Source organism: Loxodonta africana, chromosome 4 (assembly GCF_030014295.1).
Source record: "Loxodonta africana isolate mLoxAfr1 chromosome 4, mLoxAfr1.hap2, whole genome shotgun sequence".
In the NCBI taxonomy this organism is placed as follows: Eukaryota; Metazoa; Chordata; class Mammalia; order Proboscidea; family Elephantidae; genus Loxodonta; species Loxodonta africana.
Genome location: NC_087345.1, coordinates 123,182,820 through 123,210,465, shown reverse-complemented (window position 1 = coordinate 123,210,465; position 27,646 = coordinate 123,182,820). Strand labels below are relative to the sequence as shown.

At 37.6% G+C, this 27,646-nt stretch overlaps 1 protein-coding gene across 1 annotated transcript in view; it reads left to right on the top strand.

The window, feature by feature from the left end:
• The window catches only part of LOC135231328 (receptor-type tyrosine-protein phosphatase O-like), a 197,045-nt gene extending 169,764 nt beyond the window's left edge, over window positions 1-27,281 (top strand). Inside the window, exons 4-12 of the mRNA XM_064285172.1 lie at window positions 2,835-2,993; window positions 8,477-8,629; window positions 9,347-9,790; window positions 12,766-12,927; window positions 15,455-15,651; window positions 20,909-21,029; window positions 21,359-21,552; window positions 22,686-22,797; window positions 26,911-27,281. Of these exons, the coding sequence (XP_064141242.1) occupies window positions 2,835-2,993; window positions 8,477-8,629; window positions 9,347-9,790; window positions 12,766-12,927; window positions 15,455-15,651; window positions 20,909-21,029; window positions 21,359-21,552; window positions 22,686-22,797; window positions 26,911-27,209 (1,841 nt within the window). The 3' untranslated portion in view covers window positions 27,210-27,281. The remainder of the gene's footprint in view (window positions 1-2,834; window positions 2,994-8,476; window positions 8,630-9,346; window positions 9,791-12,765; window positions 12,928-15,454; window positions 15,652-20,908; window positions 21,030-21,358; window positions 21,553-22,685; window positions 22,798-26,910) is intronic.
• Window positions 27,282-27,646: the final 365 nt, after the last annotated feature.

The window sequence follows — 27,646 nt, the reverse complement described above, 5'->3', positions numbered from 1 at the left end:
AGGTTATAAATGGGACTTCAGCAATGGACGAGTCACTGCTCTGTGGCTGCCTTTTGCTATTAGCTTTCATTTTGGTTCTCTTAGATCCAATAGCTGAATTAGGTAGACTCTGCAGGTTAGTAATTAGGCTGCATTGAAAGAAAGAAATGCAAATAGTTCAAAACTTCTTTGAGATTAAATAAAAGAAAAATACTCAAAGTCTCAGGGGTTTTGTTTGTTTGCTTACCTGAAACATAAGTGAGTTTGCTCTTTAAGTGTTACCTGTAAGTAGGAAGACCAGAGATGAAACAAAAACAAAATAGAAACTTTTAACCAGAGAACAGAGCACGTAGTCTACAGAGACATGATCACAGTATATGCTGCAATTTGAAGGCCTTTTGATTTCATAGATGTTGGCGTGGTTTCTGAAAAAATTCTAGGAAAAATCAAAGCTTTAACATGTAGCTTCAATCCTTTCTGGATCTCTATAATCAAAAGTAAGAATAGATGAGACCCTTAAAAGCTAGCAAGCTGCCATCCCAAGGTACAACAATAGTCTGCATTCACCTGGAGCAGCAGAGGAAGAATCAGGAATTGGAGGAAGAAACAGATTGTCTGATTATCTGCATGAATAACTGCCTCTTTTGCCATGAGAACAGAACTTGATGGTGCACGGCTACCATTACTGAAAGTTTTGATCAAGGATTCTACAGAAGAATCCTGAAAGTAGGGGGTGGGAGGGGTAGATGCTGAACAGGATTTAAAATTCTCATGGAATTCAGACTTTCTGGAGCCATAGAGGCTGTATGAACTGTTGAAACTATTGCCCTGATATAATCTTTAAACCTTAAACCAAAAATATCACTGAAGCCTTCTATAAACCAAACAATAATTTAGCTTAATTAGTAAAGAATGATTGCCTTGAACATTGTGCTCTTTTAAAGAGCTATCTTTATGAGACGAAATTAACAACAGCAACTCAAAAGTTTAGATAGGAAGCTTAGGGGGCAATGAGTTTATGTTAACCGGGGAGGAAAATTTCAGAAAAGGAGAGTGAAGATGCAATCAATGTCACTGAGTTGTTCATGTACAAATTGTTGGAATGTATGGCTATATTTTCACCAAAAAAAAAAAAGAATTGGTAAGGACTTCGAAGGATAAAATGAAGTTTATTTGGCTGTGGATTGAGACAAAGTAGGTAATCAGTAATTATGTGTTAAATGAACAAAGTCAAATTTTGGTATCTTAAGTTATTGAAACTGAAATTTTAAAAGCGTAAAATTTAACCTAAGGCTTTTGCTTTAGTTTAGGTTATAGATGATGTCCAAGAATGCTTTCAATTCTAAAACTTTAAAGTTATTTTTTCTATAGCACAATAGTTGACTCCAAACCAGCCTGTTTAAATGCTTTTCTGGAATAAAATTAATGTAAGTGAAACTTATCCAACAGGTCCTTCAGAAGTGGGGAGGGGCTATGTCTTTTTGCTGGAGGTTGGGGCGTGGAGCGGATGCAGACATATATCAGTTATGGTAAAAAAAATGAATATTTAAAAAATTGTGATGAATTAACGACTCAAGTAAAAGAGAAATGAATGTTTTTTAAACTTCTGTATATAAAAACCCACTGCCGTCAAGTCGATTCCAACTCATAGCAACCCTATAGAACAGAGTAGAACTGCCCCACAGAATTTCCAAGGAGTGCCTGGTGGATTCGAACTGCTGACCTCTTGGTTAGCAGCTGTAGCACTTAACCACTACACCGCCAGGGTTTTCAACTTCTGTATATAGAGTGGTTAAATAAACCACTGTAAACTATAATGTACACAACATGGGAAGATTTGCAATCTTGTACTTAATACAGAAAAATAAGTGCTAAGTTCACACCAAGAAATAAATGATCAGAATAACATTTACCCTTGGTCACAGTCAAAACTTATTTTCTGTTATTGGCCTCTTAAGAATATCAAACTTTGTTGGCTTGGAGAAAAGAAAAATGAACTTAGGAATCTGGTGATATAGACTCTGGCACAATCTTGCTAAATTACCTTTGACAGGTAATTTAAAGATTCTGATTTATCAGTATTTTTATCTGTTGAATGGAGATAATATTTTCTCTTCCTAGATTTCAAGATTATTGAAAAAGGCAACTGGAAAAAAGCCAAAAAAAAAAGAATAGGAAAGTTACCCTGAAAGATAGACCCTGTTGCAAGCGAGTCAAGTCCAGTCCAGCTCATAGCGACCCTACAGGACAGAGTAGAACTGCCCCATGGGGTTTCCAAGGAGCAGCTGTAGATTTGAACTGCCTACCTTTAAGTTATCAGCCAAGCTCTTAACCACTGCACCATTAAGGCTCCGAAAGACAGAAAACTAAAAACCAAACCTGTGGCCATTGAGTCCATTCCAGCCCATTGCAACCCTATAGGACAGAGTGGAACTGCCCCATAGTGTACCCAAGGAGCAGCTGGTGAATCTAAACTGCCGACCTTTTGGTTTCGAGCCATATCATTTAACTGCTGTGCCACCAGGGCTCCAAAAGACAGAAAGCACCACATATGATGTGCTTTTTCAGTTAGTGCTAGAGATAACACTCAGTCCATGAACACTGAAAAGTTTAGTGCTTACAGAGAAAAAAAATATTTGCGAAGTTGTAATCCCTGCTTTGGCAGTTTGAATCCACCAGCCACTCCTTGGTAACCCTATGGGGCAGTTCTACTTTGTCCTATAGGGTCGCTATGAGTCAGAATCGATACGATGGCAATAGGTTTGTTTTGGTTTTTGGTTAGTCAGGGTAATCCTTGGTACTCCCAAGTATTGATAATTGCTTTTTTCCTTTCTCCATTTACTTCCCTTCTTTAGAACCTCTGCCTGTAACCAGTGTTTCAATATATGATTATAAGCCTTCTCCTGAAACAGGAGTCCTCTTTGAGATTCATTATCCAGAAAAATATAATGTTTTCACAAGAGTAAACATAAGCTACTGGGAAGGTAAAGACTTCCGGACAATACTATATAAAGGTAAGAGAAAAAAGGAAGGGGGAATGTGTGAGGACTGACTCTTACTTGTTACACGACTTTTGCAAAATGGTCTTCTCTCCTCCTCTAGAGAGGTTTCATAATTCACTGTTTGACCTATGAATGAATCATTAAAAATAATGATTGATCCATGAAAATCTTGTTAGGAAGAGTCTTAGGACATCTGGATCATTAGTTAATTGCTTATAGCATGAGAAATTGTTAAATTATTATCATTTATATGATATTCTTCCTAAAGGTAGCGTGTCTGGTGCAGAAAATAAATTCAAACTTAACTAATTCACCTAAGCACCTACATAGCCAAATCCTTCTGGGTATGTTAAAAAGATTATTTCTAGGACTGGGAAGCTAGAGGGGCACCCTTCACGTGTTGGACTTGGAGATGTTCCAAAGATTATCCTGAAATGCAAAAGACTACACTTTTTGGTTCCTTTGTATGTATTTATCTGTATACCAAATTAAATGATTGCAGTAATATACGAAAATTTGTTTTCCAGTTTTGACTGCCTCGATGTGGAGCCCTGTGGGGTGAGGAGAGAAGAGGGCCCAGGGGAATTAATTATTCAAATTTTTCCAAAGAATCAAGTCACTCTCTCTAGGCAGACTATGTGTGTGTGTGCCAGAAAGAGAAAGAGGCAGATAGACAGAAATAGAGAGAGATGAAGAGAAACAGAGACAAAGAGAGAATTCAGCTTCATTGGGAGAGAATCCAAGGGAAGGAACTTGAATACTGTCAAGACACAAACATCTCTGCAGGGCCGATAAGGGATGGTATCAAAGTTGACTGGGTATAACTGGAAACATAATGATAGAGAATGAGTACTGAGGCGCGTATAAAACTAGCTGCTGTCAAGTTGATTCCAACTCATGGCGACCCCAAGGTTTCAGGGTAAAACTGCCCCCCATAGGATTTTCAATGGTAGTGGTCTTCCAGAAGTAGATCACCAGGCCTTTCTTCCAAGGTGCTTCTGGATGGATTCAAGCCTACAACCTTTTAGTTAGCAGCCAAGTGCATTAACTGCTTAAACCACCCTAGGGACTCCACTGCAGCACATAGGGCATGGTATCTAGAAGAACGTTACTTTGACTTGCAGCATTTACAAACTTCCTTCTTCAGAGAACCTTTTTGGTGAGAACCAAAAACCAAACCTGTTGCCTGAGTCGATTCTGACTCATAGCGACCCTATAGGTGAGACTGTGTTTAAATATATACTACTTAAGGATTTTTAAAAAAAATTAAAACAAAGTTCAGTAAACATAAACACAGGCTCCACAAATTTTTGTATTTTTTTATTTTAAATAAAAACAGATTTTCTGAATGTTAGTGAGTAGTATATTATTTGTTTATTGATCACATGCAAATACAAGTTCATGAATGATTCAAAAGCAGTCACTGAAACTTTGGGTAAGAACTGTAAGTTTAAAAATAAGTTAATTAATATGCTCCCATTTTTTAAGTCAATATATTTCTTAACTATTTTTCAAATTTTTAATTCAATAAGGGAAGCTTTTGGTTTCTTTTCCCTTGTTTGCTTTTAACTTGGATTGGACTTTTAAATTTATAATTGTTTTCTTTAATGTTTTCCAAACTGAATCCAAATTTTTATTTATTCTTTCTTTGAGTAGGTCCTATTTGCCAATTGGTGGAAACACCAGTCTACATTTAAAATAAGCTAATTTTTATACGTGAGCCAGAGTGAAAGCGTTTCTGGTAAAATCTTTTTTTTTTTTTCCTATATCTTAAAATGGTAAAATACCTTGGGTTTTTAATCTTAAATCAAATAGCAAACATAAATCAAATCTCTAGAATTTCTGCACATTATCATCTCCACTGTTTCTTCTCATTTTGAGTAGTGCCACATCAGTAAATGAAGGTCCCGAAAGCTTGACTCCACCCACATCATTAAGGTCAACTCTGCCTTGAGGAAGCAGCTCTTCCTCCACTGTATTTTGAATGCCTTCCAACCTGAGGATCTTGTCTTCTGGCACTGTATCAGACAATGTTCTACTGCTATCCACACGTTTTCACTGGCCAACTTTGTTTCAGAAGCGGATCGCTAGGTCCTTCTTCCTAGTCTGTCTTCATCTGGAAGCTCTGCTGAAACCTGTCCACCATGGGTGACCCTGCTGATATTTGAAATACCTGTGACATAGCTTCCAGCATCACAGCAACACGCAAGCCACCACAGTATGATAAACTGAGAGATGAGTGGTGGAGAAACCGCTGCAAACATCTATTAGTAATCAGAATGTGGAATGTACTAAGTGTGAATTTAGGAAAATTGGAAGTTGTCAAAAATGAATTGGAATGCCTGAAGATAGATATCCTAGGAATTAGTGAGCTGAAATGGACTGGTACTGGCCATTTTGAATTGGACAATCATATGGTCTACTATGCCGGGAATGATAAATTAAAGAAGAACAGCATCACCTTCATTGTCAAAAAGAACATTTCAAGATCTATCCTAAAGTACAATGCTGTCAGTGACAGGATAGTATCCATATGTCTACAAGGAAGACCAGTTAGTACAACTATTATTCAAATTTATGCACAACCACTAAGGCCAAAGATGAAGAAATGGAAGATTTTTACCAGCTTCTGCAGTTTGAAAGTCATCAAACATGCAATCAAGATTCATTGATAATTACTGGTGAAGGGAACGTAAAAGTCAGAAACAAAGAGGATCACTAGTTGGAAAATATGGCCCTGGTGATAGAAACAACACAAGAAATTGCATGATAGAGTTTTGCAAGACCAATGACTTACTCACTGGAAATATCTTTTTCAACAACATGAATGACAACTATACATGTGAGCCTCACTGGATAGAATACAGAGGAATCAAGTCACCTACATCTGTGGAAACAGATGATGAAGAAGCTCAGTATCATCAGTCAGAACAAAGCCAGGCAAGGGGCCTAATGTGGACCAGACCAACAATTGCTCACATGCAAGTTCAAAGTTGAAGATGAAGAAAATTAAAACAAGACCACGAGAGCCAAAGTACAGGCTTGAGTATATCCCAGCTGAATTTAGAGACCATCTCAAGAATAGATTTGACACATTGAACACTAATGACCAAAGACGAGGCAAGTTATAGGATGACATCAAGGACATCATACATGAAGAAAGCTAAAGGTCATTAAAAAGACAAGAAAGAAAGAAAAGACCAAAATGAATGTCAGAAGAGACTCTGAAACTTGCTTGAACATAGAGTAGCTAAAGCAAATGGAAGAAAAGATGAAGTAAAAGAGCTGAACAGAAGATTTCAAAGGGAGGCTAGAGAATACAAAGTAAAGTATAGTAATGAAATGTGCAAAGACCTGGAGTTAGAAAACCAAAGGAAAGAACACACTTGGCATTTCTCAAGCTGAAAGAAGTGAAGAAAAAATTCAAGCCTTGAGTTGCAACATGGAAGGATTCTACTGGAGCCCTGATGGTGCAGTGGTTAAAAGATTGCTGCTAAACAAAAGGTCAGCAGTTTGAATCTACAAGCTGCTCCTTGGAAACCCTATGGGGTAGTTCTACTCTCTCCTATAGGATCACTATGGTTCAGAATTAGCTTGACAGCAAAGGGTAGGGGTATGGGGAAAATGTTAATGCAGGAACCATCAAAAGAAGATGGAAGGAATACAAAGAGTCACTGTAACAAAAAGAATTGGTCAACATTCAACCATTTCAGGAGGTAGTACATGATCAAGAACTGATGGAACTAAAGGAAGATGCCCAAGCTGCACTGAAGACATTGGTGAAAAACCAGGCACCCGGAAATGACAGAATACCATTTGAGATGTTTCAACAAATAGATGCAATGATGGAAGAACTCACTCATCTATGCCAAGAAATTTGGAAGACCTGGCCATCCTACTGGAAGAGATCCAAATGTGCGCCCATTCCAAAGAAAGGGATCCAACAGAGTGCAAAAATTGTAGAACAATATCATTAATATCACGCACAAGAAAAATTTTACTGAAGATAATTAAAAAATGGTTGCATCAGTGCATTAACAGGGAACTGCCAGAAATTCAAGCCAGACTCAGGAGAGGACTTAGAAAGAGGAATATCATTGCTGATATCAGATGTATCTTGGATGAAAGCAGAGAATACCAGAAAGGTGTTCACCCGTTTTATTGACTATGCAAAGGCATTCAACTGTGTGCACCATAACAAATTATGGATAACATTGTGAAGAATGGGAGTTCCAGAACACTTTACTGTGTTCATGCAGAACCTGTACACAGACCAAGAGGCGATTGTTCAAACAGAACAATAGGATATGGCATGGTTTAAAATCAGGAGAGGTGTGTGTCAAGGTTGTATCCTTTCACCAAACTTATTCAATCTGTATGCTGAGGAAATAATTCCAGATATTGGACTATATGATGAAGAATGCAGCTTCAGGATTGGAGGAAGACTCATTAACAACTTACGATACGCAGATGACACAAACTTGCTTGCCATATGTGGAGAGGACTTGAAGCATTTATTGATGATCAAAGAATACAACCTTAAGTATGGATTACAACTCAGTATAAAGAAAACAAAAATCCTCACAACCGGACCAATAAGCAACATCGTGATAGAGAAAATATCGAAGTTGTCAAGGATTTCATTTTACTTGGACCCACAATCAATGTACATGGAAGCAGAAGTCAAGAAATCAAGCACTGTATTGCACTGGGCAAATCTGCTGCAAATGACCTCTTTAAAGCGTTAAAAACCAAAGATGTCACCTTCAGGACTATGGTGTGCCTGAGCCAAGCCATGGTATTTTCAATCGCCTCATATGCATGTGAAAACTGAACAGTGTATAAGGACGACCAAAGAAGAATTGATCCCTTTGAATTATAGTGTTGGTGAAGAATATTGAATATACCATGGACTGCCAGAAAAACAAATAAATCTGTCTTGGAAGAACTACAGTCAGAATGCTTTTAGAAGTGAGGATGGCAAGAATACATCTCACATGCTTTGGACATGTTATCAGGAGAGACCAGTCCCTGGAGTAGGACATCATGCTTGGTAAAGTAGAGGGTCAACAAAAAAGAGGAAGATCTTCAATGAGATGGATTGACAAAGTGGCTGCAACAATGGGCTCAAACATAGCAATGATTGGGAGGATGGTGCAGGAACAGGTAGTGTTTTTCTTCTGTTGTACACAGGGGTTGCTAAGAGTCAAAACCAACTCACTGGCACTTTAAACAACAACAACCTTCTCCACTTAACACTGTAAAGGTTCTTACCATAAAAATTTAACTCTAATTATGCCCACTCTCCACATACTGAGTTTCAAAATCCAAGATCTCATCCATTTTTTATTACCCATTTTTTATTAATCACTATGACAGAAGTTAAGGAAATATTATCTTATGGCTATTTCATTATAATTACATTTAGAACTTTCTAGAAATGTGTGGCACTCAGTAGACTATATTTTTAATATAATTGATTTTTCTCTTCACAGATCTCTTTAGGGGAAAAACAGTATTCAATCACTGGCTACCAGGAATATGTTATAGCAATATCACCTTCCAGCTGGTATCTGAGGCAACTTTTAATAAAACTACTCTCGTGGAGTATAGTGGTGTCAGACATGAACCCAAACAGCATAGAACTGGTGAGTATTCTGAAGAATCAAATTTAATAAGTAAAACATATGTATGTGTGGCAGCACAAAGGAGGGAGAGACTATTTTTTATTAGAATTTCGTGGAAGGGGTAACACTGAGCTAGTATATGAAGGATAAAAAAATAGAAAATACTGCAGGAAGACACCATGCAGTCTGCCTTCATAATGTTCTGTGTCTAGAAGAGCATGCTTCCATAATATAAATTCATTTTATGCTCAGATGTTTCATTTTAGAGAGATAAGGAGTGAGGCCATATTTCCAAGATGTATGGAAATGTCCCTAAAGACAACTTATATGTGCAACTCTCCACTATGCAACTATGTCACACGGAATCTTAAGAAACTTATCATTGCTTTTTTGTGAGCGCAATCCAGGGACAGAGACTTATTTGGAAAAAAAAAAAGGAAGAGAGAGAGATTCCTACAAGTGGAAGATCAGTTGCATAACTGTGCTGCAGAAGAGGTTAAATTACAGATTTCAACAAGCATAATATCACAAGTTAATGTATTTAAAGTGTTACTGTTGATACACTAATAGGTGTACATCACCCACAAATACTATGTCTTTAAATGACAGCTGTTCTTTACAAATTCGACTATATATTAGAAGTAAAATTAAACTTTATGTTGTAAATCTACTTGTGTATTAACTATTCACCAGGGTAGAGTTAAAAATACTTGTAAATGAAAATTCTCTCTCTTACAGCCCCTTATCCGCCTCGAAATATTTCAGTTCGTATTGTGAACTTGAACAAAAACAATTGGGAGGAACAGAGTGGCAGTTTCCCGGAGGAATCATTCCTGAGGTCACGAGATCCAATGGGAAAAGACAAACTCTTCCATTTTACTGATGAAACTCCAGAAATACCCTTTGGCAACATTTCGTCTGGTTGGCCTGATTTTAACAGTAGTGACTACGAAGCTACATCGCAGCCATATTGGTGGGACAGTGCCTCTGCAAGACCCGAAAGTGAAGATGAATTTGTCAGTGTACTTCCCATGGAATACGAAAATAATAATACACTCAGTGAGACTGAGAAATCAACATCAGGCTCTTTCGCTTTTTTCCCTGTTCAAATGATATTGAGCTGGTTACCACCAAAGCCACCCACTGCCTTTGATGGGTTCCATATTTACATAGAAAGAGAAGGTAAAGCGATAGCAAATCAGATAGACTGAGAAATGGTAAAGTGAAAGGAAAGGGGATTGAAATGTTTGTAAATTTGAGTTTAGAAAGAGAAACTGGTGATAGTTAATACCTAAAGAAAAATGGTAAAGAGAGGGAAGAATTTAATGGAGTGTCTAATACAGACTGAGACTAGAAAACAAAAATGGATAGACTGGATCAAAATCAGAAATTTTAGGTAATCCATAAATGGTCAGTGCTGGCAACTCTGCATATTTCGTTATCCAACATCTCACATGCCCCAGGCCACTGAGGAACACCTTAAAATTGGAAATATCTAGAATTATAGCTCTTATTACCACAAATAACAAAATATCCTGGAGAAGTGTTTTGTTTTCTTTTACGCAGATTTGTAAAGCATGCACCAAATAATCTTTTGGGAAAAGGCTACTTCCCCAAGAGTATCAGAACTGTGTCCCTCTTATCTAACTAACCCTATTTCCCTTAGGATATGCCCTCTGGAACCAGCAACACTTGCAGTTTCTCAAAGGAGAGCTGTGTTGTTGTTAGGTGCCATCTAGTCAGTTCCGATTCATGGCAACCCTCTGTACAACAAAACGAAACACTGCCTGATCCTGCAACATCCTCATGAGCACAATTAAGTGTTCTGGAATTCCTATTCTTTGAAATGTTATCCATAATTTGTTATGATCCACACAGTTGAATTCCTTTGCATAGTCAATAAAACACAGGCAAACATCTTTCTGGTATTCTCTGCTTTCAGTTAGAATCTGTCTGACATCAGCAATGATATACCTCGTTCCACGTCGTCTTCTGAATCCAGCTTGAATTTCTGTTAGTTCCCTGTCAAGATACACTGCTGCAGCTTCTTCTGAATGATCTTTGGCAACATTTTAATTGCACGTGATATTAATGATATTGTTTGGTAATTTCTGAATTCAGTTTGTTCACCTTCCTTGGAAATAGGCATAAATATGAATCTCTTCAGTCAGATGGCCAGGTAGCTGTCTTCCAAATTTCTTGGCATAAATAAGTGAGCACTTCCAGCCCTGCATCCATTTATTGAAATATCTCAATTGGCATTTCATCAATTCTTGGAGCCTTGTTTTTTGCCAGTGTCTTCAGTGCAGCTTGGACATCTTCCACCAGTACCATCAGTTCCTGATCATATGCTCCCGCCTGAAATGGTTGAACATCGACCAATTCTTTTTGGTGTAGTGACTCTGTTCAAATACACCAGGCACTCCTTGGAATTCCTATGGGGCAGTTCTATTCTGTCCTATAGAGTCACTATGAGTCAGAATCGAATCGACTTAACAGCAATGTGGTTACTTTGAGGAGGCAGTTCTTCCCCAGTCATATTTTGAGTGCCTTCCAGCGGGGGGCGGGGGGGCTTATCTTCTGGCTCTGTATCAGACAACATTCCACTGCTATTCATAAGGTTTTCACTGGCTAATGCTTTTCAGAAGTAGACCACTGGGTCCTTCTTCCTATAGAGGAGCTGTAGTAAAACAGAAAATGCACAGCATAAGCTCCTTTCACTGTAGCTACTTAATTTTATTTTATATCACTTATCCAGGATCAAGCTTCATTTTTTATATTTTAGCCCACTAATTTATTAAAGCAGAGTCATGGCATTTGGCAAATTTGGGTCACAAATTATATTTAAGTTGTTAGCTTGGTAGATTTTTATGGTTGTTTGTTTTTTGCTTTGTTTTTACTATAACATCCTTCATTTTATACTTTCTAGTCTGATAGTTTAGGTGACAAATGTTGTCAAATAATCAAAATTTGAAGTTCCAATGACAGCCTTATTTTCAGGTCCTGGCACTAGGATCATGTAGTCTCATATATGAAACCCTGGCGGTACAGTGGTTAAAGGTTCGGTTGCTAACTGAAAAGCTGGCAGTTCAAATCCACCAGCCATTCCTTGGAAATCCTAAGAGGCAGTTTTACTTATCCTATATAGGGTTGCTATGAGTCAGAATCGACTCGATGACAATGAGTTAGTCTCATATATGACAAATTGTTTACCCCCATTTTATTTATTAGCATGTAATATAAAAGTTTGTGGGTTTCTTTAAACTAGATTGAGCAATCAACCAAACCCAAATACTGTATGAAATTGAAATCCTTTGCTATTTCCAGTTATTTGAGTCAAAAGTCTTAGCAGTTGCCTGAAATTGCTTGTATAAAAAAGTTCCCTTAATCTGTCTTTTATTTTTCTGTTCTTCAGTGTAGTCTATGGAAAACAGAGTCTTTGAAACTCAGATTTTTTTTTTCTGCCTATTTCCATGAAGATCCAATAATACTTTTATCTGACTACAGTTGTGTTCTTTTGAAGGCAAAAGTAGTCACCAACTGATGGTAATGACTTCAAACGAAGTAAGAAGCAGCAGGAGATGAACTTTGAAGCAATGCAAAATCGTTTTTACTTTTAAAGGTTTCTCGAAGCAAACTGATGAAAGAAATATATTACAAGTGTCAGAAATTTTATCCAGAAAAATTATTCTTAACTAAAAACAATTCAATATACTTAAGACATTTCTAGGTATTTAATGCCTACCAAAAAAAAAGTTATAAGATATTTGGTCCTGGTTTTTTTTGTTTGTTTTTCCTTATGTTCTGAGATAAGTAGCTCAGCTAGTACTACCTTCTCCTGATACTCCCGTTTAGTGTGCATAAATATGTTCGGTAACAATACACAAATATATGCCGTGTATACTGATTCCTAGTTTTGTTGATTTGGGCACCATATTTTAAAATGGTTATTTAAAAATATTGTGAAAAACCCAATTTGAACTCCTCTCCATCCATGCTTTATAGTGCATTTAGTTTAGAAGTATACTTGAACTTGACAAAAGGAAGAAAGTAATATAAAGATGTATATTTTTAAAAATTAATTGACTTGTCCATAGCCAAGGTCCTCCCAAGGGCTAATTCATTCCTGTATGTCCTCTTTTTTATATGTGATTTAGAAAACTTTACTGAATATTTGACAGTGGATGAAGAAGCACATGAATTTGTTGCTGAACTGAAGGAGCCTGGGAAATATAAGTTATCTGTAGCAACCTTTAGTTCCTCAGGATCTTGTGAAACGCGAAAAAGTCAGTCAGCAAAGTCACTCAGCTTTTATATCAGTAAGTATCAAAGAGAGTATTTTGCACCTACAGGGGAGCTAGAACAATGAAACCCTTGAGATTAATGATACCCAGGCATCAATTATTCATCAAAGCTTAGAGATTCTGAGAGTTCTTCAAGGTCAGGGGATGCTGGAATCTGTGAGATTTCTGACAGCAGAGGAAATATATGTATGTTTGGTAGTAGAAAACCTACCCAGGGATTTAAGTTGAGGATTTTTTATTATTATTATTGTGATAATTGAACATTTATTAAACTGACCCTCAACACTAGCCATATCAAACTCTCCAAGGACATGGACGCACAGTTTGAGAAATATGGCCAGGATGAAAATTGATATTGTAGAGCTGTGTGAAAATTCTTATTACAGTATTGAGCTTGTGGAGCTCAAAAGAAAGACAAAGATTCGGATGTAGTTATACCCAGGTGGCCTCCACAAAGTTGGTAAGAGAAGACAAAGCAACCAACCAACCCACTGCCGTCGAGTAGATTCCAACTCATAGCAACCCTATAGGGCAGAGTAGAACTGCCCCATAGAGTTTCCAAGGAGTGCCTGGCAGATTTGAACTGCTGACCTCTTGGTTAACAGCCATACCACTTAATCACTATACCACAAGACAAAACTAAACCAAAGGGTCCTAAAAGCCCGCAATGTCAAGTGTTAGGGCAGCTTCTACTGATTCTATGAGGGGTAATAGCAGAGCAATAGCTAACCTCTAGAGGCTGGACAAATACTGTACTTGTCTGTAATGTTTTATTTAGTTAAATTGACTATATTTATTCTAAGGTTGATATCAGAGATTAGTTGCCTAATTTACTGGTATTTAAGTGTGCCTGTGAGTTTTTTTGTGAGTAGCAGAAAGATACACCAGAAGGCAGTGGCTAAAAATTACTTTCAGAAAGAGCTGACCACCCTACACCCTACTGCCTCCTCCAAAGGTAAAATACCATCTTTGAGAGAATAATCCTCAAAAGGGGGATGGAGGAGGGAGGCAGAGGAGAGGAGACCAGTTTATTTAGTGGCTTTGAAATGTTGAAAATATCTCATGCAATATTTTTACTTAAGAAACCAAAAATGTCACCACCAATGAAAGGATTGGAAAATCCCTTAGGCATGTAGTAAGTATATTCATAATTAATTGCTTTGAATGTCTTTGAAGTATGAGAGATATTTTGCCTGAGATCATTTAAGAATGAGAACAAAGTTTAGTATTCAGTTCTTCCCACAAGACCTAGGATGTCTGGGTTGAGTCCCAAATGCTTATTAGCTCTGTGACATTGGGCAGATTATTCATGTCTCTGGGCCTCAGTTTCCTCATCATTAAAATAAGGCATTGCATCTCCAAAGTTCTTTTCAATTCTAACAGTCCATGATTTACCCATTTTACAGATGCAATCACTAGGATTCAGAGACATTAGATCATTAGCCCAAAGTTACATCATTAATAATGAGCAAAGCTAAGTCTTCGGCCCACTTTCTTATCTCCAAACCAATTCTTTTCACTCTCATAGTGCTCCAGGAAGTCTGACTCAGGGTTTAAGAGCATGGATTTGGAACCAGACTTCCTGTGTTTGATCCTGGCTCTATTTAACTCTGCCTAAGTTTCCTCTTCTGAAAGTATGGCTAATAATACTACCTATCGCATAGGCTTGTTATGAAAATTAAAGGATTATAATATGTAAATACGTTTCTCCCCAACAAAGTCACTTGCTTTTTTTTCTCTCCTCAGTTCCAGCCTAGGAATAGGGCTTTCTTTTAAGAAACTGAGAATGCATCTTAAGCAAATGAAAGGAAGTTGCACCTTTGCATTTCAACAGGGAACTTGGGGTAGACAATAATTACCTTGACATTTCTTGAGTCTTTACCAAGTATCAGACACTGGGCTAATAACCACTTTAGAAACCTAAGAGGACAAAGCAAATGGTGGAACTTCTATGGAGGTAGTTTATAATGAGGAACCCACCTCATCCCTCAAATTATCACCCAGGTTTTAGCCCGCTTCTGTAATTGAGCCAGCCTGTTGCCTGTTTTTTCTCTAATATAGTCACACCCTGCCTCTTTGATCCTGCTTTTGCCATATTTAATAAATCCTTACACTGTAAAGTAGAGGCTAATTTGAATCTCAAAGTAGTTCTTTCCAGAGTCCAAAGACCCTAATAGGAAAGGCATTATAAACATTGATGAAATACCACACGCCACACCCATTCTATATTAGAAGTAAGTTCTCTTCAGCTGAGAATTTACCAGAATAATCTCAGATGCACATGATAAATGAAATGGACCTCTTGTCTCTCAGTAGAACTGTTTTTATTGCTGCTGCTGTTGTTGTTGAGGTCAATGGCAAGATCATGGAGTCGAGGGTTGGGGCTAGGCAGAGAATTTAAGGCGTGTCAGTCTGGCTGCTGGTCTTACGTTGAATATCTTTGTAAGGGCCAAGGAAAGCAACATGATTTTTAGAATTAAAATCTTTTATCTTGACCAGCTCAGCTTGGAACTTCACTTGTGCTCTGATTTAAAATTTGCAGGTCCTTCAGGAGAGTGGATTGAAGAATTGACTGAGAAGCCCCAGCATGTAAGTGTTCATGTTTTAAGTTCAACCACTGCCTTGATGTCCTGGACGTCTTCCCAAGAGAATTACAACAGCACGATTGTGTCTGTGGTATCGCTGACATGCCAGAAACAAAAGGAGAGCCAGAGGCTTGAGAAGCAGTACTGCACTCAGGTAAAGAATGGAAACGCAGATGGGCACACTCACCTTATGAAGCACAGTCACGTAGGGGCAACAAACAGAGACAACTGCAAAGAAGCCGGAGTCCAAGTCTCCACTGGTGGTTTGTAACAGTGACCAATAGTCAGGAGAGTATCTAGGAAGTGAGCTTAAAGTTCATCTTCCTTTCCCCTTGAGGAGAATTGCCACATCCAGGGCCATGTTCCTTTTACTTTCATTCCTCTAGTCAAAAGCATTTACTGAGCACCTACCATGTGCCTAAGTGGCACAGTTAAGCACTCAACTACTACCCGAAAGGTTGGCAGTTTGAACCCACCCAGTGGTGCTTTGGAAGACATCCCTGACAATCTGCTTCTGAAAATAATACGGAGCAGTTCTGTTTTGCACACATGGGGTCCCCATGAATCAGAATCAACTTGAGGGCAACTAACAACAACAACAACACGTGCAAGGTACTGTGAGAAATGATGGAGATCTTTAAATGACCTGCTTTTTCAGAGCTCACAACTTAGTGATAAAAATGAATAATGAACATATAATTACTGCACAGTATAGAATAAGACCTGCCACTGCCACTGCCATCGACCTAGGCTAAAAGTAAATGATCACGAGGCCTTATGAGCCCATACAAAAGAGGAGCTGGGCAAGAGTAATATGGATTGGGATGTTATGGATTGAATTGTGTCCCTAAAGTAAATAGGTTGAAGTCCTAACACCTGTGTCTGTGAATTTGGCCCTGTTTGGAAACAGGTATTTTCTTTGTTATGTTAATGAGGCCATACTTGAGTAAGGTGAGTCCTAATTCCTTCTGAGTGGTGTCTTATAAAAGGGGAAAAAAGACATGGAGAGACACACACAGAGGGAAGACGCCACTTGAGGATACTTCTACAAGCTAAGGAACTCAAGAAACTCCTGAGATGCCAGAGCGGAAAAAGACAAGGAATGATTTTTTCCTATAACGGACAGAGCATGGCCCTGCTGATGCCCTGAATTCAGACTCCTAGCCTTCAAAATCAAGACAATAAATTCCTGTTCTCGAAAACCACCCATGTGTGGTATTTTTGTTACATCAGCACTAGGAAACTAAGATGGGGTGATGAATACTTGGAAACTGAGTAGAAAAGTTTCCCAGAGAAGACAAATAAACAGAGGATTTTTGGGGGGGAGGGGGAGGGTTATGTTATATTTTTGGGTTTCTCCCCTTTTTTTTCTGTTTCTTTAATTTTTATTCTACCTTTATAGGTAATATATGCTCGCTAAAACAAATTCAAAAATTAAAAATATATAAAATAAACTCCTTTAGCAATACCATCTGAGGAGAAGAGTTTTGAAGGATAAATAGGAGTTAGCCGAGCAGAAAGGAGAGTGAGGGGCAAGTGGACACAATGTGCAAATCCGAAGTTATGTGAGTACATGGCTGAATGAATACACATACCCCATACCCAGTTATCAATCCTGAATGAAATTGTGACCCATGAGACTGAGAGAGGAATGCACTCTCAGGTGTCCCAAATACCCATGGGAAGCCTGGGGCAAGTCTTATTTTGTTAAATCTGACTTTGTTTTTTCATAAGATTAAATCTGGCAATTCTTGGTGTCTTAAATACACAGTATTTTCTTCCCTAAAAGTCATATTGATAATATAATGCCTATATGGTTCAATATTGCATCATTTTTTTAATAATTTTATTTTGTTGTTGGGAATATACACAGCAAAATGTATACCATTTCAACTGTTTCTACATGTACAATTCAGTGATGCTGATTACATTCTTTGAGTTATGCAGCCATTCTCATTCTTCTTGTCTGAGTTGTTCTTCCCCCATTAACATAAATCCACACTCCCCTAAGGTTCCTATCTAATCTTTAGTGTTGCTCTTGTCATTTTGATCCCATATAGATAGTTCTTAAAAGAGCATAATGCTCAAGGCAGACATTTTTTACTAGTTAAGCTAAACTATTGTTTGGTTTTAAGACTTCAGGGGATATTTTTGGTGTAAGTTTTAAAGATTGTATCAGGGCAATTGTTTCAGGGGTTCATCCAGCCCCCTTGGCTTCAGAAAGCCTGAAGTCCATGAGAATTTGAAATTCTGATCTACATTTTTCCCCTTTCAATCAGGACAATATTATATCATTTATGTATATATGTATAAAGGAAGGTCTGGAAGAATTACCCACAAAAATATTGGTATAGATTGAAGAAGGAATGAAAGAATTTCAATTTACGTCATTTGCTTTTTTGTTGTGTGAACAGCTTTTACATTGAGCATGTATTAGTTTTATCACTTAAAATGTATTTCAAAAAATAAAATGGTATTGCTGAATTGTGTGTAACATTCTTATTCATAGTTTGTCTCATTAGGAAATGCTGCATCAGACAAGGACATACAGTTCACTGTCTATATTGCTTCCAGAAGAATTAGAAATATAAAATATGGGCAAGAAACAATGATATGAAAGAGTGTAAATAGGAGAGGAAGAGTGGAAATGGTAACTTATTAATTCAATCCAATCTTATTTTGGTTAAATCAACGGAAAAGAAATTTTGGAATTGTATGAGTTTCCTACATAGACCAAAGAAGAGTTGATGCCTTTAAATTATGGTGTTGGTGAAGAATATGGAATATGCCATGGACTGGCAGAAGAAGGAATAAATCTGTTTGGAAGAAGTACAGCCAGAATGCTCCTTGAAGCAAGGATGGTGAGACTTCGTCTCACATGCTTTGGACATGTTATCAGAAGGGACTAGCCCCTGGAGAATGACAACATGCTTGGTAAAGTAGAGGGTCTGCAAAAAACAGGAAGGCCCTCAACAAGATGAATTGACACAGTGGCTGCAGCAATGGCCTCCAACATAGGAACGATTGTGGGGATGGCACGAGATCTGGCAGCATTTTGTTCTGTTGTACATGGGGTTGCTATGAGTCTGAAGAGACTCGATGGCACCTAACAACAACAATTAGTTTCCTAGGGCTGCCATATCAAACTACCACAAACTTGGTGGCTTAAAACAACAAAAATTTATTCTTGCAGTTCTAGAGGCCAGAAGTCCAAAATCAAGGTGTTGGTGGGGCTGTCCTCTCTCCAGAGGCTCTCTGGGACAATATTCCTTTCCTTCTTCCAGCTTCTGGTAATTTCTGGCGTTCTTTTGCTTATGGCTGCATAACTCCAATCTCTGCCTCCATCTTCATATGGCCTTCTTCTCTTCTCTGTGTCTTCTCTCTGTGTGTCTCTTATGAGGATATTTGTCGTTAGATTTAGGGCATACCTGGATAATCCAGGGTGATCTCATCTCGAGATTTTTAATTTCATTATATATATGAAGGCCTTTTTCCAAATAAGGTCACATTCACAGGTTCTGGGGGTTAGGACGTGGATGTATCTTCTTGGGGTCTACCATTCAACTCACTACAGGTATGCTATTACATGTCAGCAAGTTGTACCAACTCAAGCTATAGCATTTCTACCTGTGTAGTGTCAGTTTCTGGTATTGGATGGGTTTAAAATATATACCACATCACCAGTACGATATCTACCCTTAAAAATGTGATGAAGCTTAAAAAAGAAAAAAAAAAAACTTTACAACATGGGTAAGCTGTCAACAGTATCGTCCTCCATTGACTTATACTCCTTCCTACAGCAATTTTACAATCTTATGTACCCTAGGGTGGCCTGGTGGTGCAATGATTAAGAGCTCAGCTGCTAACCAAAAGATCAGCAGTTTGAATCCACCAGGCTCTCCTTGGAAACCCTATGGGGCAGTTCTACTCTGTTCTACAGGGTCACTATGAGTCAGAATCTACTTGAAGGCAATGGTTTTTGTTTGTTTGTTTGTTTTGGTAGTGTACTCTAGAGGCCAAAAAGTTAATAGGAGTAACAAGAGTTACCATTTAGTAAGACTCTGGCTTAAGCATTCTCACAAAAACTCTATGAAATATATAGTAGTATTATCTGTATTTTAGAAATAAGGAAACCAAGCTAAAAGTATTATAAATAAATTATAAATTCTCACCCATATAAGGGGTAGTGTCAGGATTTGATCTCAGGCAGTCTGAATAGAGAACCTGTGTTCTTAAGCACTAGGCAAGACTGCCTTAAGTATTCCACCAAAAACCAAACCCACTGCCATCGAGTAGATTCCGATTCATAGTGACCCTATAGGACAGAGGAGAACTGCCCCATAGAGTTTCCAAGGAGCACCTGGCACTTAACCACTATGCCACCAGGGTTTCCAACTTTGACATTTAGTGCCTTAAGTATTAGAAGCACTAAATGTCAAAGCAAAACACCTCTTAACCTGCTAAATTATTTAAGTACTACGGCTGCTAACCAAAGCGTTGGCAGTTCGAATCGGCCAGGTGCTGCTTGGAAAGTCTATGGGGCAGTTCTACTCTGTCCTATAGGGTCACTATGAGTTGGAATTGACTCAGTGGCACTGGGTTTGTTTTTTTTTTCAGTTTGATATACATGCCAGCATTCAATTTTAGTAAATAATATGTTATTCATCTATATTTTCTCACCATTCTTCTCTATATGGTATTTCTTACAAAGACATTTAAAAATTAAAGAAAAGAAAGAAAGGACAATAAAACTGAGCTCATCAAAATGGGAAATGTCCTCTGCAACATTATTTTACGAGGTACACAATAACTTTACCAAATGCTTTACCTCTCTTAGCCCCAGACTTGCTCATCGTGTGGACTAGGAGTCACAACACAAGGCTTCCAGGCCCAATACATGTGACCTTGGCCATTCTCTGGTTTAACTTTTCTGATCTATTAAATGAGAGACTTTGACTAGATAACCTCTGAGGCCATTTCCATCTCTATAATTAGATATCATTTGCCTCTAAGTGACAAGAGACTAAAGACATTCCTGCACTGATCTTTGTATGTAATCAGCTGACACTACAATTTAGGATGTCAGACTGTCCTTACGCTGTTACTGATTTGATTGGGGTTGGAGGCTGATGTGTCTCTTGTGTGTGGAGTTACAGTTGACATTGATGGGTATAAAGCAGTTCAGGTGGCTTATTAAATCCAGCCATAGAATTTGAATGTTGTGGGATCCCTTCAGTGTTCACATAAACTATAAATCATTCTAATTTTGAGATCTGACCTTCCTCAGCGTGAATAAAGGCCTCTGAATTTCAAAGGTATCTGCATTTCCACAGACTCCGTGAATACTACTTCAGCTGTGTCACTTCTGTGAGCCCAGCTCTCAATAAATCTTATTGGGTGTTTGGTTTAAGGTGAACTCCAGCAAACCTGTTATTGAAAATCTGGTTCCTGGTGCCCAGTACCAGGTTGTGATGTACCTAAGAAAAGGCCCCTTGATTGGACCACCTTCAGATCCTGTGACATTTGCCATTGGTAAGTTTCCAGCCACAAAAGTAATAACTTATCTCTATCAGTTTATCAGCTGAAGGAGTTCATGATCACATATGGGAGGCCCATACTAGTTTATCCAACATTTTCCTTCAGAGCAATAAATAACTAGAATCGTGTAGATGGAGGACATCTTTAGCATTTATTTATTCCTCAGGAAAAAAAAAAATCAGAGGCAAATATGTTTAGTTTAATTTTCAGTGATCATATCTGAAGAGTGAAAACCCTAGTTATTAAGTAGAAGTTTGAAGCCATTGCTACAATATTAAACATTCCTTCTTGGATTTATTTTTCCACTCTCTTCCCCTCTTTAGTTCCCACTGGAATAAAGGATTTAATGCTCTATCCCTTGGGTCCTACAGCGGTGGTACTGAGCTGGACCAGACCTTACTTAGGAGTGTTCAGAAAATACGTGGTTGAAATGTTTTATTTCAACCCTGCCACAATGACATCAGAGTGGACAACCTACTACGAAATAGCAGCAACTGTCTCCTTAACTGCATCCGTGGTAATCGTCCCTTAACCAGCTGTCACAATCTCCTATGTGAACAGATGTGCCTTTATGTAGCAAACGTGTCGGGGAAAAAAGTTAGCTGTAAATTAGATTGTTTTGTAAATACACACAGGTAGCTTGCTGCTTTCAAGGATTTTTGATTGTTTTTGTTTTGCGGTTTTGTTTTTATTTCTGAGAGAATAATTGGGTGAAGCTAGCTTTCATCCCTAAGTTTATTTGTTAATCCACTTTTTTTTCTAATGAATTTGCTTAAGGAAGAGTAGAACTATCTAACACTTATTGTTTCTGTCTGCTCCTGAGGAGGAAAACATGAGCTGTCCCTTGGGCATTCAATAATTAGTTGACAGTTTCTAATTCTAAAGATGGAAACCCTGGTAGTATAGTGGTTAAGTGCTATGGCTGCTAGCTAAAAGGTCAGCAGTTCGAATCCACCAGGTGCTCCTTGGAAGCCCTATGGGGCAGTTCTACTCTATCCTATAGGGTCACTATGAGTCACAATTGACTTGATGGCAATGGGCTTTAATTCTAAAGATGACTATTCTTGACATCTACAAATCGGTTAAATACCTATAATGCTAGGCCATTGCAGGACGGTTTTTAAGACAACAAGTAAAGATTGCCCTTTTTAAAACTGGAATAATTTTGAAAGTACAAGTTACCTACAGGTCACACATAAAGTACACAACCTGGTCGACAGCTCTGATAATTGCCACCCAAGAAGGACTTGGCTTCTGGTCCAAGTTGGGGAGAATAGAGTTGTAAGATGTAATTTGTCTTATAAATAGGAGCAGGTATAAATACAGTCGCTTACAAACAAGTGCTACTTAACCCATATAATATACTTAGGAAATTGCAAAGTGAAATTAATATTGGAAATATTTAACCCTATACCTTTGAATCGCCTTTAAAAATTACCTAATATTTTAGTATTTCATTTTATTTATCGCCTCGCCTCATTCCAGAAAGAATTTTTTTTATTATATAAAATTTGGGAAATGCATAAAGGCACAGAAAGAAAAATAAAAACTACTTCTTAATTTTTTCATGACCTAAGAAACATAACTGTATTCCAGAAAAAATTATTTTCCCCTTTAGTCTTTTGTCTCCTTGCTTTCTTTCTCATTCAGAGAATAGCTAATCTGTTGCCAGCATGGTACTACAACTTCCGTGTTACCATGGTGACATGGGGAGACCCAGAATTGAGCTGTTGTGACAGTTCCACCATAAGCTTCATCACAGGTGAGTGGTGTATGGGATGTGGTTCCAGAAGGAGGGAATAATGTTTTGAGGAGGCACTGAGGGGACCCATCTGCAGGAAGTGTCAGCTATTGAATGACACTTAGTGCACCCAGCATGGATCGAGCGCCAATTTCATGGAAGATAATATGATTGATTCTGGCAATTCATTATGTTTAAATGATAGTTAGTCTTTAAAAATTGAAATATAATTTTTTTCTCTGAGCCACTGCCCTTGACTTATTTTATTCTGAATCACTGCCCTTGACTCATCTCCCGTGTTTGGAATCGATTAGGATAGAGATGTAGCAGGCAGAGCGTTCAGCTTCATACTGCACAGTCAATTGATTTTACCCGTGTGATGATTATATTTGTCAGTGCCTCCATTTCCTTATTAATTATGTCATTTTTAAAGTCACAGGCTGACTGAAGTATTGACAAGTGCAGGGGTTAAAAAAGGCATAGGAGACAGATAGAACAGGGTTTGAATCATGGCTCTCTACTGCATACCACGTGTACCCTTGAGCAAGCTAACTTTCCTAAGCCTCGGGTTTTTTTACGTTTAAAGTGGAGGTAAGCATATCTATTATTACTATCTGTTGCCTGTTCTCTGTTATTGCTTTGCAATAACCTGGAACAATGTTTAAGCACTCAAAAATTGTTAGTCTTAGAGCCTTGGGGCTTTACACAGTGCAGTTGCAACAAGCAGTCAGAGATCTCAATGAAAAGGGGGAATTTATTTGTCAAAGAAACGCTAATCCTTTTGTTTGAGCTAAGATTTTTCAAGAAGCTTTAATTGGACTACAAGACTGTAGTTGGAGTTGTATTAAGAGAGGAGAAAAATACTGTTTAGATGAAGAATAATTTTGATAAAATACTTTCCGCACTGGACATCAAGTTTTACTTGAAATTATCAATGAAAAAAATGGAAAGATATGTGCATTTTTACACAATCAACTTATATATTATGTCATTTTTCTTGACTAGCCAATATTTAGAGCTTCTTTGATCTAGATGTTAAAAATAATACTAAAGTGAAGAATACCAAAGTGAAAGAATACCAAAAAAAAAGAGAGAGAGAGAATATACCAATTACGTGCAAAGCACTGTTAAGCTCTTTACCATGTCGGTAATTACATACTTAATTGTAATTAAGCTTCACTGTATCAATAATTCACATAGTTATTCAGATTGACTTTCTGAGAATATATTTTCCCCTCTCAGAGGGGGCAGCTGGAGATTACCAAAAAGAGCCCAAACTTAGCATCTGAACCCTTGATTGGGCAGAGCTGGCTCTGCTATATTTGAACTATAGAACTTTGAACAAATTAATGAATCAAGTTTCTATTCTCTTATGGGTAGAGCCCCCTTTCCCCCCAAATATTACCTGACAACTGATTAAAAGAGCAAAACTGAGTGTGTTGAAACATACCGCAGCAAGGGAGGATACCAACTTGACAGATTCTTTGCAGCATCTCAGAAAAGGAATATCAGAAATGGAATATTAAAAGGGTTTTGGGGTTCTGGCCTTTCAAGGCAGGGAACTGACTGGAATTGGCAAAGTTTGTGATATAGCAGTGTAGGTGGACAAAGCGAGTCTGGATAGGTAAAAACATTAATAAGCACGCCATTTGCCCAGGTGAGCAGTCTATTGCCTACAAGAAATTGATCTTTGAGAATTTCTTTTTTCTTGAAACAACTAATCTACGATCTTATCTAAGCATATTGGCATAGTGTCAACTCCCATATCTATAAAATGGGTACAACGGTACTTCACAGGATAGTATGAAAATTTAATTATATAAAAAAAATTTTTTTTTCAAATATATATATGGTAGCTTACTTTTATATTTTACACTTATTTTTTAAACTAGTTTAAATTCTAGTTTTTTGGTTTGTTTGTTTTTGCCTTTTTTCCCTCATTTTAACTTAAAACCAAATAAAGATTGATTTTCTAATCTCATGATTTACTTTCCTATCTTTGAATTCTAGTCCAAACTGCCAAATTGAGCAGGATAAAAGGAAATAGAGACAAAATATTTTAATTAGTTGTGATTTCTGAAGGTCTCAAATCTACAGTCTTTGATAGATGACTCTGTCTGCAAGTCAAGTTCACAGTATGCTGGTGTAACAAATAATGATGAATAAACAAATGGTGACATCTTGTGGCCTTTCAGCAACATGTGTACATGTAGGCATGGAGTATAAAAATCTGAAGACCTAGTCCCTGTGCATTTGCATCTTTAAAAATGTTTCTTCTTGCTAGAATTAGAAGATGGTGAGAAAATATAATTTGAAGAAATATATATATGTGTGTATATATATATGGTATATGATAAATGGGATCGATTAAGAAGCCAAGGTTATTTTCCTTTATTGGAATATTCTGAAATATGAGTTTCTATTAATTTCTAGATGTATTCTTTATATTTTAAGATTTTGTCAAACACTGGAAATGCTACTTCTATTTTACATGAAACAGATGTTTTTTACTTTATGCACAAGTCAGCAAATAATTGTCCTTAAAATCATAGTTTGTTATAAATATTTGTTATGAGTATTAGCAGCATATTAAAGAAAATATTTTTTATAATTCATAGAAATTTTTCTCCAAATATTTTAGTTGATTTTATGCTGTACCTCAGAAAGAAGCCCTTGCCTAGCTTAAAACCAACATGTTGTTGTTGTTAGGTGCCCTCAAGCTGGTTCCGACTCACAGAGACCCTATGTACAACAGAACGAAACACTGCCCAGTCCTGCACCATCCTCACAATTGTTGCTGTTTGAGCCCATTTTTGCAGCCACTGTGTCAATCCACTGAGGGTCTTCCTCTCTTTCGCTGACCCTCTACAAAACATGACGTCCTTCTCCAGGGTCTGGTCCCTTCTGATAACATGTCCAAAGTAGGTAGACAAAGTCTCACCATCCTTGCTTCTAAGGAGCATTCTGGTTGTACTTCTTTCCAAAACACATTTGGTTGTTCTTCTGACAGTCCATGCTATATTCAATATTCTTCACCAGCACCATAATTCAAGTGCATTGATTTTTTTTCAGTCTTCCTTGTTCATTGTCCAGTTTCTCATGTATATGAGGTGATTGGAAACAGTATTTCAAATTCAGTTGTGTGTCTGTTTCTTAAAACTTTCAGAATTATCAGTCACGTTAAAAAATAACTAAAATACCCTTTCAGAGCTCATATTTTATAAAGGTGAATTCTCCTCCCCAATTAGCAAACTTTAAAAAAAAATTAAATGTATAATAATACAAAAACCCAGTGCCGTCAAGTCGATTGTGACTCATAGCGACCCTATAGGACAGAGTAGAACTGCCCTACAGAGTTTCCAAGGAGCACCTGGCATATTCGAACTGCCAACCCTTTGGTTAGCAGCTTAACCACTACGCCACCAGGGTTTCCTTATAATAATACAGAACAAATTAATAAACTCAATGTTAGAATTTAACTTTGTGGTGTGATTTTAAAAAAAAAAAAGCTCTTTAGTCCCTCTCTTACTACTTGTTTCAGCAACATATTAAGAGCTTACCTTCTGCAAAGCACTGTGCTAAGTACTATCAATGATACTGCCTTTTTATTTTATGGAAATAACATTTATCATCTATCCTACTAACAGTGACTCCATCCTTCTACTCTTCTAGCCTAGTGTCCTTTCTTCCCATAAACTTCTTCACTGAACTTCAGTGAAAGATATTTACTTTTACAGGGCCCAAAGTTTCCAACACTGTTTAAATAATAACTTCACCAATGCCTGTAAATATTAATCGATGCAATAGGTATACCCAAACAAGTGAACATTTTAAGAATCTTGTAATGGTGAAATTTGTATGAAAGTTTTTGATACCCTCAGGTACGGATTGATCTGTCTTGTATCTGAGCTATACGAGGTGGGGTCCCATAAAACAAGTGCCCACCCTGAACCACTAACCTTCACTAGTTCACTGAGAGGTCTTGGAGGCCCCAGGATCATCATGTAGATGTGAATTTTAATTCTTTGTAGGAACTATACATGGGATATATGCTATATTGGTAAGTGTTTTAATTATCATTAGTCTAGTATACTATTTTAGTATGCTAAATTGTACCTCTTTCTTCCCTTGTAGCCCCAGTGGCTCCAGAAATCACTTCTGTGGAATATTTTAACAGTCTGTTGTATATCAGTTGGACATATGGCGATGACACAACTGACCTCTCCCATTCTAGAATGCTACACTGGATGGTTGTTGCAGAAGGAAGGAAGAAAATTAAAAAGAGTGTATGTTTCTTCAAATCCCAACATTGGGCACCTGCAGTACTTTCCTGTGACTGCAGTAACAAATTACCACAAGCTAGGTGGCTTAACACAACAGAAATGTGTTCTCTCATAATTCTGGAGGCCAGATGTCTGAAATCAAGACTCTAGGAGGAAATTGTTCTTTGCCTTTTTCAGGAATTTCTGGGCTTGCAGCTGCATAGCTCTAACTTTGCCTTCCTCTTCACACACCTTCTCCTGTGTGTGTCTCTTATAAGGGCTCTTCTTATTGGACTCAGGGCCCACCTGGATAATCCAGGATGACCTCATCTCAAGATCTTTAACTTCATTACATATGAAAAGACCCCTTTTTCCAAGTAACTTTATATTAACATATTCCTAGGGATTAGGATATGGACATATCTTTTGGAAGGCCATCATCCAGCCCACTACAGTCTGAACAAATAAAAAAGATCAGGTTATTGAGACATTAAACAAAAGTTTATGTGCCAGGGGACATTGTTTTAGGCTCTGAAGATAGAACAATGAACGCATATTAGATTCTTCCTCTCCTGGAGATTACCTTTTAGACCTGTAATAGTTTGCTC